Source organism: Physeter macrocephalus, chromosome 9 (assembly GCF_002837175.3).
Source record: "Physeter macrocephalus isolate SW-GA chromosome 9, ASM283717v5, whole genome shotgun sequence".
NCBI lineage: Eukaryota > Metazoa > Chordata > Mammalia > Artiodactyla > Physeteridae > Physeter > Physeter macrocephalus.
The window spans coordinates 4,995,338-5,014,156 of record NC_041222.1 but is presented as its reverse complement, the minus strand read 5'-3'; the positions used below and the strand labels follow the sequence as shown (position 1 = coordinate 5,014,156).

Below are 18,819 nucleotides of genomic sequence, written 5' to 3'. Positions count from 1 at the left end.
GCGTCCGGAGCCTGTGCTCCGCAACGGGAGAGGCCACAACAGTGAGAGGCCCGCGTAACGCAAAAAAAAAAAAAAAAAAAAAAAAATATATGTAAGGGATCATTCTAACGCTTTTCTATAAGCAAAGGAAAATCAGGCGGGGGAATAGATAGATGTAAGTCTATCATTATTATACTTACCAAGTAATTATAGTGAGTTATTTTGTCAATATATGGACTTCTGGGAGTAACAACAATATTCAGATGTTCTCCCACAAGCAAAGGTTTATAGTTTTCAGTCCAGTCAATATAAAGATAACTTTGGCTGAGAGATGAATATGCTATTGCTCGGTAATCTTCGCTGGCCTGATTTTCTTCTGGAAGATCTGGGTCCTCAGTCCTGACCTGAAAAGGAAAAAAGTAAAAAAAGATACATGGACTGTGACGTAATGTTTTCTGTGAAACATACCTTTTCAATTCCTTTCTTTGCTTTATAAATTTCTAAAATTCACAACACCAAATTCTAAAGAAAAAAGTCCATTACTCCAATGAGTTTGTACAGCTGTGGTATCAAGTAATTTTACAAAGGTTATGGACAATAATTGGGATAATATGGGATTGTGGGCTATGGTGGGAAAGTCTGGTGAAGTGAAGAGAGAAAGATGCTCCTGGAACAACTATTGGCACCCTTCCTGAAGTGTCATGGTGAGTTGGGGACTCCTTTTCCTATGGGTTGGAAGGGTAGCAGTGGGGAGGTCCTGAGGACTGGGGACAGGAGTCGTGAATGGACATCACACAGACTCTCTGGCCCAGTTTCATTGTGAAGTCATGGCACAGAGAAGGGCTTACAAACAGAGTGGGGCAGAAATGATATCATGGCACCAATATCGGCCTTCAACAGCAGAGGGGTTGGTTAATAGCTCATGCTCGGGAGTGAGATAGGCATTGGTTTGCCTCTTGAGTACCATCATTTATTAAGTCTGGATAAGTTATTTAACCATAAGAAAGGTTAAAAGCCTCTGTTTCCTCAGCTGCAAAATGGTTAGCACAATGCCTAGCACTTCATGCGGGCTCAGTAGATGATAGTGAATCTATGCATGCTGGGGTCATCGACATGCATTACTAACTTACTCATTTTTTATTTGGGATTGAGAACCTAAATATTATTTGCTGGGAGAGAAGACTATTAAGTGAGCTCTAAGGTAGAGTGATTCATACAGCTGGAAAAAAGAGAGGCTTCCACGTTTGGTTCTTCTGTGGCCCTGAAAAGAGATAAAAAGTTGGGTGGTGGGAAACAGAATATTTCTATCACTGATTTCCACTGCTATACCTATTTTGATACTTCTATATTCTAATACAGTCTTACAGATAGAAGAGAAAATAATTCACCCCAAATAAAAAATTGATAGATTTATCTTCCTCAAGGACCATTCAATGAATTTGCAGATTGCCTCTGGTGCTTTTTTTTTTCTTTTTTTGGATGCAAAATTGTGTAACGGTTCACTGGACTCATGTATAAAGTCTGCCGCATTTGTTCTGCACATTGGCCAAAACACACAGTCAGAAGTACACACTGTCCCAGAAAATTTAACAGGAGAATTCAGCTCACTTTAAACTCCAGCACCGTCACTTCAGATGGGAGATTCACCACAAAAGAAGCTACTCCATCACTGGAACGTGTTACACTTTGCTTTGACTCCGAGTCAGATGTCTCCTGGTTTACATCGAGCATTTGTGCACTCAGGGTCACCGGGACCCCTCCTACCAAATGGTCAAGTGAATCCTTAACCTGTACCTGTTTGTCAGAACAGTCCAAATTCATTTCAAGAGCTCATCACTTCTTTTAAAGCATAACAATTCTGAAATAATTTTCCCTCCTCCTCACCAACGTATAAATTATTCATATTCAATTCAGGAAAAAGAAGCATGTTCTCAGCTTATATATAGAAAGGTTTAATCTTATTTAGTTAAATCATTCTTGAATGGATCCCCCTGTATATTGAGAAGACTCAGAATAAATATCATCACATTAGGTCTGCCAAGTAGATGTGATAAGGTCTTCTGCTATTTAATTTCTGTGTGTGTTCAATTGGTTGAGAACTGGATAAAGGAAAAAATGAGGCAATCACTTCTGGGGACGATTCTCTTGGATATGAGAAACAATAAATGCATCTTCTTTTTTCTCAAACTCTACCTCTCATTGCCATGCATATGGACATATAGAATTTCCACAAAGATATATTTTATATTATTTATTTGTATATGTGATATGAAATATATAAAATATATTTTAAAATAATAAATTCTATATAGTGACATATTTTGTGATCTTGTATTATATATTATATTAATATACTCCATAATATATTATAAATTACCATATGCATTATATAGTAATATGTTATATATTATTAAATATGTTGTATATATACTAAGAAGTTATAAGCATGTCCAAAGCTTGCTTGTGGTCTAGTAAATTTTTTTCTCTTAAAGCCCAGTGACCTACAGTAAGTAATAAATAACCCATTTTAATTATCCTAAAGTTGATTTTTAAACGCAACACATCTTCAAAGAATAAAAAAATTCTACTCTAGCTTTGTAAAGGATAGGGAATAAACATTTCCATTTTATAAATATAATAAAACATATATGTAATAGAGCATGTTTTATATATAATAAGATATAGAATACTAATCTACAATAAAATATAATTAAAAGGTCAAATGAATGTTTTAACTCCATACTATCAGCATTTTAACAAGGAAAAGTGGAGGAAGGAGAGAAAATATTGTAAAGGAGAAAAAAAACATAGAGAAAAGAGTCAGGAATAGACAGAAGGTGTCAAGATGGAAAGGATGGAGAACAATACAGAGAAATGAGATCAGACAGAGTTATGTACAAAGAGAATGCAGAGTGAAAAGCACAGAAATGCGCCCTCAGAGACACACAGGAAGTAAAAAATGGTGAGAGAAAGGGGTTTATTTTCAAGGAATGCTATCTCTGTCTTAAGACTTTTAAAGAGCACGTTGCCAAATAATTTTAAACTTTAGTGTTTTTTGAACTATAGACTTATGGGGTTTTATTTACATATCATTGAATGCAATGCTCATTTAGGGAATGCTTAACACAGGCTATCTTACTAAATAGTGATACTGCCCTAAGGGTTGATATCATCCCCAAGGCTGAAGCTGGCCTGCAGTTTCCCACCAACCACCACATAGTCGGAGGGGCAGATTTCACACACAGAATGAGGTCCCTCTGTGATTTGCCTCTCCATCATCCTTCTTTCGTTTGCCACCCCCATATTTTTAGAAAAAGATAATCACATTTAGCAGTTTCCCCCCATCATCTACCTTGACAGAAAATGGAATCCCAGGCTTCACAAAAAGAGGAGTAGCAACCAAATTCAGTTTGTAGGGAGAAAGGACATATTTGATGCCAGGAATTTCTGCTTCTTCAGAAAATCCACCTAAAGAAATGACAAGGATTATGTTGACCTTTTTTAGGAGTGTACTGATCTGTGTGGGGAGCTATTTTGTGTTCATATGTCTCCACAGACCTACTCATTCATTCATTCACTCCATTCCTGCACTCATTCATTTACCAACAGCAAGTAGGATATGGGTCTTGGTTCAGAGGGGCAGTGCAGAGAATAGTCTAAACTCTTCTCAGGAGTTTCCAAAGCCTTACGCACAAGGCTTGTGGGCGGAGATGGTCCTTGTGGAAGTAGAGCAATAGGATTGGACCGAGGAAGAATTCGAGGAAGGGACACCACTTTTCACCAGTGGCCTGAGTTTCAGTTAAATATGTATAAGGCGTTAAGGAGAGAAGAAAGGGTAGGCCAGAGACTAAGCCTTACAGGGCATTCACCTTTAGAGAGCAGGGATATGGAGAGAAGTAGAGAAGACATAAAAGGAGAGCTTGAGGTAGACAGGACCCAGAGGGTCTACTGGCAAGACCCCAATAGTGTTTGTTACTCATTAGCTAAAACTTAAGCTAAACTATTAAGAATGATATACAAAGCTCTAGTATCCCCAAACCCCTTTCCAGTATTATATCCCTAATACCCCTACATATATATCCTGTACTTCAGCGAAAGGAATAATCTGCTATTCTCAAAGATCAAGCTTCACCTCCCACTCTTGGTATGTTCACTCTGTGAAGGGTGCCCCACTTCATCCTGGCTGTTATCCCTGCCTCAAAACCCTACTTATCTTTCAAGACAAGACCAATCATCTTCAGGACACCGTCCTTGGTTGCTCAACAGTCACCTAGGAGCTCATCTTCTTCTGAAGGTCAGTAGCATTAAGTACTTTTCTTAGAGCACATATGGAATTCCTTCTTGTTCAGAGTTCTTTGTTTACTTGTCTTATAGATAACGCTTGTTTGTAAGCCACTTGAGTACTGGGATTACGCATCACTAATATTTGTAAGCCTGCATATTTAGCAGCACTCTTTGCATATCTAATAAATACTGCTTAAACTGAATTTGTTTGTAATAAATTGAGAAAAATAAAAGTAAGAAAGAAACATTAAAACGATGTCAAAAACACAGCCAGGGCGGGGAGTATAAAGTCATCATCGTTCTCCCACATCTATTGAGCATCAGATGCGTACAAAGTGCTTAATAACTCGATAATTACCTCAATTCTTCATTCTGCTACCCAGAAGGACAAATTTAAAGAGGTGGAAGGGGACTTAGGAATAATTTGGTCTAACAGTCATTTTATTGAAAAAAAAAGTGGCCTCAGTGTGGTTAAATTATTTGTTCAAGGTTGGTTGGGGATTCAATATAGACCTGAAAATATAAGTTACATTAGTAATCAAGACATATCAGAAGTAAGACAAAGTAACCCAACTTGGAGTAATAATTAATAACTACTAAAGCCATTGGAGTGAGGATTAAGAGTACTAGACAAGGTGTCAAGAATGCTAAGAAAGAAGTAGGTGGAGAAAAGAAGGAGGAGGAGGAGGGGGAGGAGGAGGAGAAAGGAGCAGAAGGAAGGAAGAGGCAGAGGAGGACAGGAAGAGGAAGAGGGAGGAGGGGGAGGACAAAAAGGAGGAGGAGAGGGTGAACGGGAAGGGGGAGGACGAGGAGGAGGAGGAAGAAGAGGTGCTGTTTTAAGTGCTTTGCATATACTGACTCTTTGATCCTCACCATAACCCTATGAGGGATATACTATTATTGGATCTATTTTAGAAACATTCCCTCCAATTTTAAATAGAATTACTATTACAGAAGAAAAGGGCTTTAGGGTGCACTTTGTTCAACTCCATCATTGTACAGCTAAGGGAACGAAAACAATGATAGTAGTAATAACTTTCCTTTGCATGGTAATTTATCAAATGTTTTTACACACATAATCTCTTTGATTTTGATTCTGACTGGGTGAGAAAATCGGGGTGCCAGATGTTCACACCAGATAAGTTGCAGACCCACTTGAAATACCAAATGGGCAGGTGTTATCCCATTCTTGCCAGTGAGGCAATAGAGACCCAGTGACTAGGGGGTGGCAGAGCTATACTCTAATCCCAGTTTTTAATGATGTAAAAAATAAAACTTAACTATAAAACGAAGTACACTGTGAAAGAACTGTAGAAATTATTTATACGTTGAATATGCTGTCTAAATATTTCCCAAGAGAAAGTTTAAAAAAAAAAAACCAAACTCACCTGTAGACTCTATGACTGTCACACCAATATAAAGGTACTTGTTGTTTAAATCTTCTAGACTGCCATAGGACAATTCTTTAATTGCTGTTTCAGAGTCAAATGTGACTCGAGCAATTCCATTTATCAACTGTTTAAAGGGGGAAAATGAAAGAGTTATTTCACAGAAGAATTTATAAGGAAAAAATGAACAAAATGTGCCTTTACTAGCCTCTCAATTGAAGACAAATGTCAGAGGAATGCCTTATTGTCACCACTGAAGTGAGTAAATGAGTCCACAGTTAAGCCCAGAATGTTATTTTCTAATCTATTTGTTTAGAATTTTGACACGGAAGCGTCTTAAACATCATTTGATTCCACAGGCCTTTTTTGTACTAGCTGGCAAAGATGACTTCTTCCAATCACTGAGTCATCATCTTTCTAGACCTCTCAGCTTACTTTTGCTCTTAACTGAGAGTTTATGGGGTTTTATGATATTTACTTTGTACTTTGCTGCTTACATATTGAAACGCTAATTTAAAAACACACAATGGGTAATGGGATATGGGGTTAAGTCACATGATATTATTTAATTATTAACCACAACAGTAAAATAGATTTTGCCTTCCTTTTTCTTCTGAAATTAAGTGCTATGAGGCCAGGGATTTTGTCTTATGTAGCTTTAAATCTCAGCGTCTAGCATAGAATTTTGCATTAAAAAGAGGCATTTAATTTATATCTTAAAGAAATAAAACTGTCTTTTGAAAGAACAAAGGCTAAATTACTGATGATACAAACTATGTGAATATGCAGCAGTGAGCAAAATGACATGAACCCTTACCATCCACAGTATAATGTAAAGAACACTGAACTTGAGAAAAAGGGACCAGGGCTCTACTCTGAGCTCCAGCAACCACTAGCCCTTGACCATGGACCAATAACTTCCCAGTGAGTTCATTCATTCACTTATAAATTTTTATAGAGCACCTACTTTTTGCCAGGAACCAGGCTGGCTCTGGGCATACAACGGGAATGATTCAGACCCCCAAAGAGTTTTGCATAGAGAATGATAGAGAAGTAAATAAACCATTACAATAAGAAGGGTTTCTCAGCACTATTGACATCATTTGAACAGGATAATTCTTTGTTGTGGGGCACTGCCCTGAAGGAGTTTCACAGCATCCCTGGCCTCTACCCACTAAGTGCCCGTATGATCCTCTTCCCCAGTTGTGACAACCACAAATGTCTCTGGACATTACCAAATGTCCCCTTGGGGGTAAAAATCATCCCTGGTTGAGAACCACTGCAATAAAGTGTGAAACGTGCTCCACTGAGAGCGACTCAAGGCCTGAGGAAGTAGAAAGTGTGTCCACATTGAGACAAAGAATGAGAAGGAATTAGCTGGGCAAAGAAGAGGCAGGAGGGGACAAAGGGAAAGAGCAGAAGGAGCAGCTCTGCAAAGACCTGGAGGCAAGAGAGACTAGGGTAATTTTAAGAAACTGGAGTGACCAGTGCAAGGGAGAAGAAAGGGAGATGGGCTGGCGAGGGGAGCTGATGCCAAGGAAAGTGAACTTTATCCTAAGGATAGTGAGAAACCAACGGAGGATTTTTTTTTTTTTTTTTTTTTTTGTGGTATGCGGGCCTCCCTCTGCTGTGGCCTCTCCCGTTGCGAAGGACAGGCTCCGGACGCGCAGGCTCAGCGGCCATGGCTCACGGGCCCAGCCGCTCCGCGGCATGTGGGATCCTCCCAGACCGGGGCGCGAACCCGGTTCCCCTACATCGGCAGGCGGACGCGCAACCGCTGCGCCACCAGGGAAGCCCCCAACGGAGGATTTTAAGTTTCAATTTCCACACCTATATAAAATGAGAGATTGGACTAGATGATTCTGAAGTCACTTTCCATCTCTAGCATTCATGACGGATCTTTAGGTACAAGTGAACCTCTTACCATTGTGCTTTGCATTGCTTTTTGCATCATTTCTTTTTGATTATCTTTTAAGTCTTCTCTTATTCCAAAAGAGATATAAACGTCAGCCTCGTTGATGACTTTATTATAAAAATATCTGTCAAACAATCATACCATAAAATTGTTTTGCTAACAGGGTTACAATAATAAAATCTGGATAAAATATAACAATTCAAAATTACATAAAGCACTTGATACACTTTAAAGTGCCTTCCATCCACTGTTATATTTCATCCTCATAAAGCTACAGTAATAAAGCCAAAGTACAGATTTTTATTACTATGTGCTAGATGAAAAAAACTGATCTTGAGGAGATCAAAAGAGTCAGGTCTGAGGCCCTTTCTTACAGCACACATCACTTCCTCAATGATTTTGATACCAGTGGAGAGCTGCTCTTTATCTTCTTTTATGTCTTTAAAAGCAGCATGTCCGATCTCAGAGTTATATGTTCTTTTTTAAAATTCTAACTGCATACTTCCTTTTTTAGTTTAGAATTAAAGTAAAAATAAAGAAAACTTTCTGCACAACAAATACTATAGCAAGAGCTAACTTTCCTTATTCATAGTTTGAACAAAAAAAGTAAGTCTCTCCATTAAAAGAAGTCAATTTCTACAAGTCTCTGTCAAGTGAACCTTTTATGCTGGTTTAGATTAAGGGACAAACACTCTTATTTGAGGAATAAATGCTAGTAAGAGAGGCAGTATAGGGTAGCATTTGAGGGCATGGATTCTGGAACGAGACAGGCCAAGTGACTTACTAGCTGTATGATCTTGGGCAAATTACTTAACATTTATGTACCTCCGTTTTTCCATTTGTAATGTGGGGATAGTAACAGTATCTACCTCATAGACTTTTTGTAAAGCTTAAATGAGCTAATATATACAGAGTGCTTTCAAAAGTGCCTGACACATATAGTTATATAAATTGGTTAATGTTATTAATAACTACAGTATATTGTCATTTTTAAATGACCTAAGCTTTTGTGGTAGATTGCTTGCAAAAATAACCCTAATTCTCCACCTCCCCACGTATCCACCACTTTTGCAGCTCCTTGGGTGTGAAGGGAGTCTATTTCCTTTGCGCTGGTCTTGTAATTTGCTTTGATCAAAAAAATGTGTTGGAAGTGATGGTGTGCCAGTCCCAAAGTGTAAACCTCCAGAGAACTTTTAGGCTCCCATTTTCTCTCTTTGAGCATTGCTGCTGCTACAGGCTAGCCAGTTGGTTGATGAGAAACACACATGGTCCAATCATCCTTGTAGCTTCAGTCAACTGCTAGCTAGCTGCCAGGCGTGTGAGTAAGACCTCCCTAAACCAGCTGGCCCCCAGCTGACCTGCCAACCGACTGCAGGCACATGGGCGAGCCCCACGGACGTTGGCCTGGCCCAGATCAGCAGAACTGCCCAGCTGACTCGTAAATGGCTATGGTTTTAAGGCATTGGATCTTAGAGTAGTTATGCAGCATTAGCTGGCTGATTAAGCCATTAAAAATGACAAGAAGTGAAGGTTTCATATCTCAGTCCCAATATCCTAAGTCATGCTGGTTCCTATACGTACACATTGAACTTAAATCTTTAGGATTTTTCCCCCCTCTGGTGAATAACCAACAAAGCTAAAATCAGAATCAGCTAAAATCAGTATGAGCTAATAAACTATAGGCATGGTGTCTTCTCAATCAGTCGGTTTCAAAGTCATGGAAGACATTGCCACTAAATCACAGATCTCAGCGATATACAAATCTATCAACTCAACACATTGTACACCTTAAACCTGCACAATGTTATATGTCAATTATATCTCAATAAAACTGGAAAAAGATCACACATCTCACTCTGGGCAACTGTCACCAGAGTTGGAACTCAGTTTAGCTAGATAATCTGAAAAAACAAAAAACTTTCTTACCTTGCTTTTATAGTAATTTCAAAATTATTAAAGTCCTTATAACCAATGAAATTATTTTCTGTTTCTATTGAGATAGAAAAGTGTGGCAGCACTGAAAATAAAAACAAAGAGGCAACATTACCATTTAATTTAGAGTAGTCTTTAAATCATAGCAACCAACTGTATTTCTGGATTAGCTGGATAAGCTGTTACATCAGCACAACATCCACCTTGTCGTCATTATCATCAACAACAACACTATCTTTGGGGAGCCTCCCATTCTACCAATCAGAGGTCAATCCATCCTCTATGTACTGGAAGCACTTTACTTATACTTTGATTTCAGCACTTATTATAGGCAATCGATTATTTCCTCCACTAGAGTATTGGCTCCTTGAAACAAAAAAGACTATTCTCTCTTTATCTTTGTATGTCTCCCCCTCTCATCCTTCTCATGAATCGTAAATATAGTATGTGCTCAACAAATGTTTATTACATTCAAAATGGAAAAAGAAATGTCTTGCTTATTTAATATCTCCCTTTTTTGTCTAGTAGAAAAATCCATCCAGTCTCCAAATTCCAACATAAAACTCTCACTTTAGTCAAGAAGAGAGAGCTTACAGTTAGCTACAAGAAAGAACCTTCATGCAAAATTAAAAATTAGGGCAGAAAGGAAGGAGGGTTTTTTCCTCTCTTTGGTATCTTGATTGCCCCAGAGAAAACAATTTCACCTGTCAAAATGGCACTGTCTTCTCTTTATACTAACTCAGACTGTGTACTGAGGCTTACAGATTCTAATTCTATTAACCTGCACAACAGTTAGTAGAAAATTGGGTGATTGTATGACCTTGATATTGTAGACAAAGACTGACACAGGAGTAAGTGAGACAGTTGGCTTCAGATATGGCTTATGTGTTTTCTAGATGGTGAAAAACAGAAGAAAAAGAGCAATGCAATTTGTTGCTCTGGGCTGCATTCCTATGTTATTAAAGATCAAGGCAAATGTGTTCTCCCCAGGATATGAAGTAGAGGAAAATATTTCATCCTTTCATCCAGTACCTAGGTGCCATGTAGCCTGCATACTCCTGCCAACAGTGATATACCAATGAACAGGACACAAACCCTGCCCTTAATGAGCTCACAGTCAAGCAGGGAAGACAGGCATAAGCAAAGAATTACACAAACACCTAAATGACAGATGACAGTTATGAAAACTGATATAAATAAGTACAGGGAATCCTTCCCAGGAAAGAGAATTTAGGGAAAACTTCACCGAATAAATGGCTTTTCAACTGAGACTTGAAAGGTGAGTAGGAGTTGGCTAGGCAAGAGGGAGAGGGAGGGTGTTGCAGGCAGATGGAACATCAAATGCAAAGTCACCATTCCTGGAGTGGTATAAATGAGGCTGAAAAGGAGGTGGGAATGAGGAGATACTGGGGACTTTTCAACAGAGAAATAACACGACAAAGTTTGCATTTCAAGGTTATTTTGGCTAATACCAAGGTCGAAGCAGAGACAGCAATTAGCGGGGGTTGCAGTAGACGAGGAGGGAGGCTGGTGGTAAAATCAGTGGATGGCTGCAGACAATAAGAGGTGGATGAATTTTAGATATCTACAAGAAGCAGCAAAAACACTTGGAGGAAGGGGGATCAGTCAGGATTATATGTGATTTAGAGCCTATAATCTTTAAAGTTGAGTTTCATTATAATAAATTTGCTTTGTCACCGTTTGTTAATTGTTAAAATTCGTGTTGTGTATTCGCCACATTATTATTATGAGTCTCCTGGGGAATAAAAAAATTTGATATCAGAGCACACAAATACTCTAGTAAACAACCACAAGAAATGGAAAGGTTAAGCTGTTTATATGTTAATTATTAGTCCATTAATATGATTGATTTCAAAATAAGAATATCTTAAATTTTTGGATCAATGTATTAGGAATTTGTGAGCTAGAAGGAAAATAGCACTGGACTAGGGGTAAGGAAATCCAAATGTTCTTGTTCTGTCACTAACTGGTTGTAATGAATTGAGTAAATCATCTGTTAGTCTTACCAGGTTCTGTTTACCTCAACTCTGATTGTTTAAGTTTCTCCTAAAATCAGAATTCTGGAAAGGACCTTAACTAGTCAAGTTCCTCAGGGGACTACGTCTCTTGAGGCTCTATAAAGAGGAAGACAAGTCCAGAGAGACTGGTGTGCTTGTTTAGGGTTACCAAGGGCAGCTAGAACTAGAGCCTAGGCATTTGGACAACTCTTCCCACCCCCCTGAGCAGTAGTTCTAACCATACCAGCAAGTGGCCTCATCTTCATCTGGGAGTGATTTTGCCTTAAGTTCATTCATGAAAAGAATTATTGCAAAAATACTAACTCTTTATAGGTAAACTTTTAATTGTCAGAAATTACCATATTCTTTAATTTCAAAATATGTGGTTCCAGTTGTTGAAAAGTCTTCTTTATATTTAGCTCGAATTGTCCACACACCGTATCTATGGAAGCAAAATATTTATAATTACAGAAGTCACCAAATGGTTTTAATTCACCCAAAGAAAATCTAATCAATTCCCATTTTATTTTTTGTGGTATGCGGGCCTCCCTCTGTCGTGGCTCTCCCGTTGCGGAGCACAGGCTCCGGACGCGCAGGCTCAGCGGCCATGGCTCACGGGCCCAGCCGCTCCGCGGCATGTGGGATCCTCCCAGACCGGGGCGCGAACCCGGTTCCCCTGCATCGGCAGGCGGACGCGCAACCACTGCGCCACCAGGGAAGCCCCTCAATTCCCATTTTAAAGAGGGAGAGGTAAGTAAAGATGTATATAGCCTACGTACTTTTTTTTCGACGACAGATTTTAAAGCAATAAACAGAAATAACTGAGCATTTTCAAGATAATAGAAATTATTTAGTAATTAGTTTTCATACATTGTGATTTTTTTTCAGGTATTTTTATATCAATATAATAGCTTTGATTTGAAGAGCTTATGATACTTGAAAATTTACTAATCCTGGAGCTTAATTATACTAACATAATACTAAAATCCACCCTGTAGTAGAAAATCCATAACAATGTCTCTAGAAACATATAATACAGGTCAAGCCTATTCAGATGATAAAATTCACACTTCACATAAATGAAATTTTGGTTGGGGACAAAATATGGTTTGTTTAAAGAGGAGAATGATCTGAGTTTAACAACCTTCATTCAAAAATATTGACTGAGAACTGGATTAAGCACTGGAGATAAAAAAATGAACAAGATAGAAGAGATCCTGTCTTCCCAGAGTTACTAGTCCACGGGAGTCCAAATTCCCACTTTTACGTTTAGTAGCAGATTGGACTTGAGCAAATTACTTAGATTCATTTGTGAAATGGGAAAAATAAAATCTATCTTGCACATTGGTTATGCAATCAATAAAGTTTAATATCATGGTTTTCGCCATCATTTACACAAAGAACATTTATCAAGTGCCTGTTATATTGAGGTGCTAGTGATTCAAAAGTGACCAATACGGACAAGACCTCTGTCCTCAAGGAGTTTACAGTCTAGTGGGGAATAAAAGGCAAGTAAATTAATAAATATTACTTACAAAACTGAGATAAGTGCCATGAAGAAAATAAACAAGAGAGTAAAAGGAAGAGAGAGACTACATTAGATCATGCATCCAGGGATAGCCTCTTTGAAAAGGGAGCACTTACCCTGTGTCCTAAAGAATGAAAGGAAGCCAGCCTTGTAAAGAGCAAGGTGAAGTACATTCTAAGCAGAGGGGACAACATGTGCAAATGTACTGGGGTAAGACAATACTGGTCATGGCTGACATAATCTGTCATGGAGCAAATGACATAAGATGAAGTTGGAGAAATGATAATAATTATAAAATAATTGGATAGATTCTGTGCTATGGAGCATGTAATATTTTCAAGGAAGTACAAAATTTTAAAATTATCCAAATTATTTAAATCCCCCAATTTCACCCAAATTTCTAGAAAATCTTTAGTACAGTGAATTAACTGCAAACTCCATTCTAGAGGGCAGACAAAAATGACCATAAAAAGATTTTGCTTTAAAGTGATATTGTAGTCATTTTATAGGTGCACTGATCTTATTTGTCCTCCTCTAAGTTCCTTGGAGACAGGGATTGTGGATTCTTTATTTCTGTTTTGAATTTCTCATTCCCGTTGTACTTTGCATATACCAGGAATGTGTTCACTAAATTTTTTTCACATTGGGTTCTGTTCTTAATCCTTTAGCATGTGGCCAAATGGAGGAAATTAATAACACCCTCCCTCTTGAAATCTGCCTTCTGGTATTCTGTGCAGTAAAGACTACAGGGGACCAATATTTTTATAACTCTCAGAGCTAGGCATGGGACAATACCAGCCTTTTGGACTGACAGTCTATTAGATTCCTTGAAGGGTGGAGGGTTGACGGTTTTGATGGGAAGAAAAAAAAAAAGGCCTGGGGACTGTTTTTTGCCTCTTCCAAATTTTAATTTCTATACGTAAAGAGGATTGGTAAGAAGTATTGGGAGTGGTTTGTTTGTTTTGCCAGAACCTGAGCCTAGCTTCTAATTAGACTTGAAAAGAGTTTGCATATCCTCATTTCCTTCACACCTACTCTTTGTTAACACTAGGTGGCTCCATTTGACTGGTTATCTACCTCACAACCAAAAGTTCCAGATGTGCTTTTTAGAGAAAACTTTATTAACAAATACTTTAAAATACTTAGGATTAGATGGAATCTTGAAGTCAGGAAAAGAGATAATTCCAGTATAATCATTTTCTTCTACCATGTCAACTTCTGATCCTTCAGGATCCTTTGAATAAAAACAAACAACCTCAAATCACATAAATCACATTTTTAAAATTAACTGATTATATTGTCTTTGATCCACAGAAATATTTACTAACAAATATCCATGTCTTCAAATTAAATATGAAGGAGGAAAATCATTTAAATGTTGTGAAATGCAAATATGGTTCATTTAAGCCACTTCCCTCCCTCTTTTTGGACCCTCTTCCATCTCCTGCTTCACCTCAAAAAAAAAGTAAATCAGTGTCCAGGGTATCCTAGTCTCAGTTATCTAGAAGAGATTCAACTCTCCATTGTACGACTTAAAAAAAAAAGAAGTATGACAAAAACTGATGTTATAATGAACGAAATATGAACTTACATGTTTTACAGATACCTGAATCTAAATTTTGTATGTGTTCATCTGAAGCTTTCCAAAGCAAATATGCTGTAAAATGCATTTATTAGCTAGACATTTTGTAAGTTTGCAGTCTATGTCAATAGTTATCCACCACAATCTTGGAACACTCTGTATGCTTCTCAAGTAATTCATTATAAAATAGTCAGATGTTAAAGTTTGTGAAAGTTTTATAATTTTTGTAAGTTATGAAGGATTGAAGGTTATTCCTATACAATCCTCTTTTTCATTTGTGTTCTGTTAAGGTTTTCGGTTTTTTGGTTCTTTGAGTAGGAGCAAAGGTGCTGCAACCTATAGTGAAGGACCAATTACTAGTACACCTACTGTTAATAGGTGAGCAGTTATTTCCCCACAAAAACTTGTAGGGTTGTGACACGAATTCGGAAGACCATGGGAGTTTATTTCACACGTGCATATCATCTGTTACATATGTCAGGGCTGATGAAAAGCTGATAACAGCTGATCTTTATCTCATGGGTTAGCACTATTTTTCATGTGTTAGTATGTTAGTTACTAAAGTCTAAACTGCTCAAGTGTATTGTACAAATAAAAAATCTCATACATAATAGGCATTCAATTAATTCTTAGTGATTGATCAGTGTTCTTCAAGAAATAAATCATGAAGGATATATTTAAATGATTTAGTTCAAAACATAACTTGTTGAGATTTCATTTTCATGAGGTTTTTACATATTGTAGAGGTATAAACCTACAATTTTATACTCACAGAAGGTGTTCAATAACCATTTCCTGAACACTGAATGAGTTAGTATGGTGTGAGGGCAGGATTATGGAACAGAGTATCTCATCCAAATAAATAACATACTTACTATGAAAGTCAAGAAAGTTTCTCTTTTGGCTGGCTTCAAGTCATCATTCAGTGAATAAACTCTAACCTTTACTGTAAGAATAATTGATATCATCAAAAACTTTGCTAAGCACAGTATTTTAATTTTTTACAATAATCACCCTTAAAAGAGAGGAGGCTCATTTTAAAAATTCAATACATAGGGCTTCCCTGGTGGCGCAGTGGTTGAGAGTCCGGGAAGATCCCACATGCCGCGGAGCGGCTGGGCCCGTGAGCCATGGCCGCTGAGCCTGCGCGTCCGGAGCCTGTGCTCCGCAACGGGAGAGGCCACAACAGTGAGAGGCCCGCGTACCGCAAAAAAAAAAAAAAAAAAAATTCAATACATAGTCATACATGAAAATCCATATTTAAAAGAAAGAAAAAGTTAGTTTGTAGTCATATACATACCAATGATTTTTTTCTTTTAAAGGGAATCCTTTTGGATTCCTTTAAAGAGCTACTTTCTAGCGAATTTAAAGTACAGTTCACGTTATTAAAATATATTTACATACATCTTTTGGGAAACAAATATATAGTACAAAATTAGTTATATCTGTAATTAGGCTACTGTTTATAAAGCATTTCATAGTAGCAAAATAGTGACGTCTACCATATGGTTATATGGGAGTATAATAAACTGTCTCATATTAAAGTTGAAGATTTTAATGGAAAATTAGTTTGTTTCAGACATTATACACTCTTACAACAAGGCCCCAAATTGTCTCTTATTGTTACTAAAGATAGCATTGAATTCTATGGTTTTGTTATATTTATTGAGCCAGATCCTACAATTGTTCTCTCATTGTTAAAAGAATAATGGCAGGGGCTCAATAACAATTAGTTCTCTTCCACTTCTTTCTGTCAGTTAATAGATCCCCACCTTTTAAACAAAAGCATCTGCTTAGCTTTTAACTCATAGTTGCTTGAGACATGCTGATCTAGTTCCTTCCAATGACATATTATAATTTCTCTAGGGTTTTACTGATGCTCAAATCATTTCAGGGCCAAAACTTTAACCACAAAATAAAATTGAGTCGATGCCATAAACCTTTTAAAGGGTCAGTATTGCGCAAAGCTCTACACAAGAAGCCACGTGTTAAGCGCTCTAAAATTGGTTTCACTATACCATAAGATCAAAGCAAAATGCTCAGTAAATCCCTCCACTCTGCGGTCCCCTCACCCGTCTCCCTCCTCGAGTCCTCCCTCCTGCTTTATGAACATACCTGGTCCAGGCCTGAGCATGGCTGGGATGCTGCCAGAGGCAGTAAGCCACAAAGTTAAGAGCTCAGGCCCTCGAGTTCAAAATTTTGGTTTCACTCCTGCCTCTGCCACCTTCTAATGTGACCCAGAGCAGGATACCTAATCCCTCTACACCTTAGTTCCCGCATCTGTAAAATAGGACTGCTAGTATCTGCTTCATAGTATGTGAGCCTAAATGAGACAAAGCTTTTGCATAACCCGGCACACAATAACTAATCAATAAATGTTTATTATTTTTATTTTATATTATTTCTACGGCTACTACTTGTCCACTTTCTAACCCATTTTGTGTTAGGTTAGAAAATTAATCTTGTCTTCATAGCAATGGTGTATCAAAGGCAAGATCAATAATTTTTTTTGTACCAAAGATATAGCTTTTTTTTTTTTTTTTTTTGTGGTATGCGGGCCTCCCTCTGTTGTGGCCTCTCCCGTTGCGGAGCACAGGCTCCGGACGCGCAGGCTCAGCGGCCATGGCTCACGGGCCCAGCCGCTCCGCGGCATGTGGGATCCTCCCAGACCGGGGCGCGAACCCGGTTCCCCTGCATCGGCAGGTGGACGCGCAACCACTGCGCCACCAGGGAAGCCCCTCAGAGATATAGCTTATTAATTTAAAAATGCATATTGAATGCCTTCTATGTGCAGACACTATGCTAGGCACAGAGATATGGTGGTGACAAATCAGACATGGAATTCCTCCAATGGAGTGGAGGAGAGAGGCAAACACAAGATGACAAAAGTAAATGTAAAATTCCAGGGGTAGGAAGTGCCATAAAAGACACTCCCTTGCTTTCTGAGTGTGGAGGAGGGAGCTTTGACGCAGAGAAGGCTGCCCTTTACGGGATGGCACGGTAAGGGTTGAGTAGGAGTTAAGAAGGCAAGGAAGGGGCATGAATATACCAGGAAGAGGTACACAAGCTTTACTGTGGATGGGAAAATGGTGTGAGAAAGCAACTGAAACGAGGTCAGCTTGGCTGGTGTCCACCGATGAAGGGGAACATGGTGGTTGATAAGGTTGGAGGGGAAGGCAGGACACAGGCTGTGTGAAATTGAAGGATTTTGGTCAATACTCTGAAGGCCTTTGTCCTATAAAGCCTTGAAGATTTAAGCCTCTATCCTAAAGATGCTTATAAGAAAAATCCCTCAACAATCTTCAGATTAAATGTGTGCATTGGGACATTAGAGCTATAAACAGCAAGACGTAATCAATTTTTAAAAGAATTACTTCTCAGTAATTCTTTTTCTTCTGTGTAAATAAGGCTTTACGCTATTCCACAGATTAAATGATAATGGGAAATACTTTCCTAGTGCTTACTCTGTAGTAGGCAGTGTTTGAAGTATTGACACACATGAATTCACTTAACTCTCACAACAACTCTATGAGGTAAGTTCTATTATTATCTCCATTATACAGATGAGGAAAATGGGGCTCAGAAATATTAACTCACACAGGGTCACAGAGCTAATAAGAGCCCAAGTTGGGATTTGAACCCGACAATTTGGCTCCAGAGTCTGCTTTTAACCACTATACTTCACTACTTCTCACTAATGAGTCAATATTTATTTATTTATATTTAAAGATTTATTTACTTTTTAAAATTTATTTATTTATTTTGGCTGCGCTGGGTCTTAGTCATGGCACCCAGGATCTTTGTTGTGGCATGCAGGATCTTTTAGTTGCAGCATGCTAACTCTTAGTTGTGGCATGCATGCAGGATCTAGTTCCCTGACCAGGGATCGAACCCCAGCCCCCTGCATTGGGAGCGCAGAGTCTTACCCACTGGACCACCAGGGAAGTCCCAATGAGTCAATATTTAGAGGAGTGGCTTCCCTGGTGGCGCAGTGGTTAAGAATCCACCTGCCAATGCAGGAGACACTGGTTCGAGCCCTGGTCCAGGAAGATCCCACATGCTGCAGAGCAACATAGCACAGGGCCCTCTGCTCAATATTCTGTAATAACCTCAATGGGAAAAGAATTTGAAAAAGAATAGTTATATGTATAACTGAATCATTTTGCTGTACACTTGAAACTAACACAACATTG

General features: G+C 38.4%; 1 protein-coding gene across 1 annotated transcript in view; it reads right to left on the bottom strand.

The window, feature by feature from the left end:
- The window catches only part of C5 (complement C5), an 80,311-nt gene that overhangs the window by 53,911 nt on the left and 7,581 nt on the right, over window positions 1–18,819 (bottom strand). Inside the window, exons 4-12 of the mRNA XM_007123628.3 lie at window positions 15,502–15,572; window positions 14,187–14,278; window positions 11,876–11,958; window positions 9,493–9,583; window positions 7,576–7,690; window positions 5,652–5,778; window positions 3,332–3,447; window positions 1,588–1,773; window positions 180–383 (exon numbers count right to left, since the gene is read on the bottom strand). Of these exons, the coding sequence (XP_007123690.1) occupies window positions 180–383; window positions 1,588–1,773; window positions 3,332–3,447; window positions 5,652–5,778; window positions 7,576–7,690; window positions 9,493–9,583; window positions 11,876–11,958; window positions 14,187–14,278; window positions 15,502–15,572 (1,085 nt within the window). The remainder of the gene's footprint in view (window positions 1–179; window positions 384–1,587; window positions 1,774–3,331; window positions 3,448–5,651; window positions 5,779–7,575; window positions 7,691–9,492; window positions 9,584–11,875; window positions 11,959–14,186; window positions 14,279–15,501; window positions 15,573–18,819) is intronic.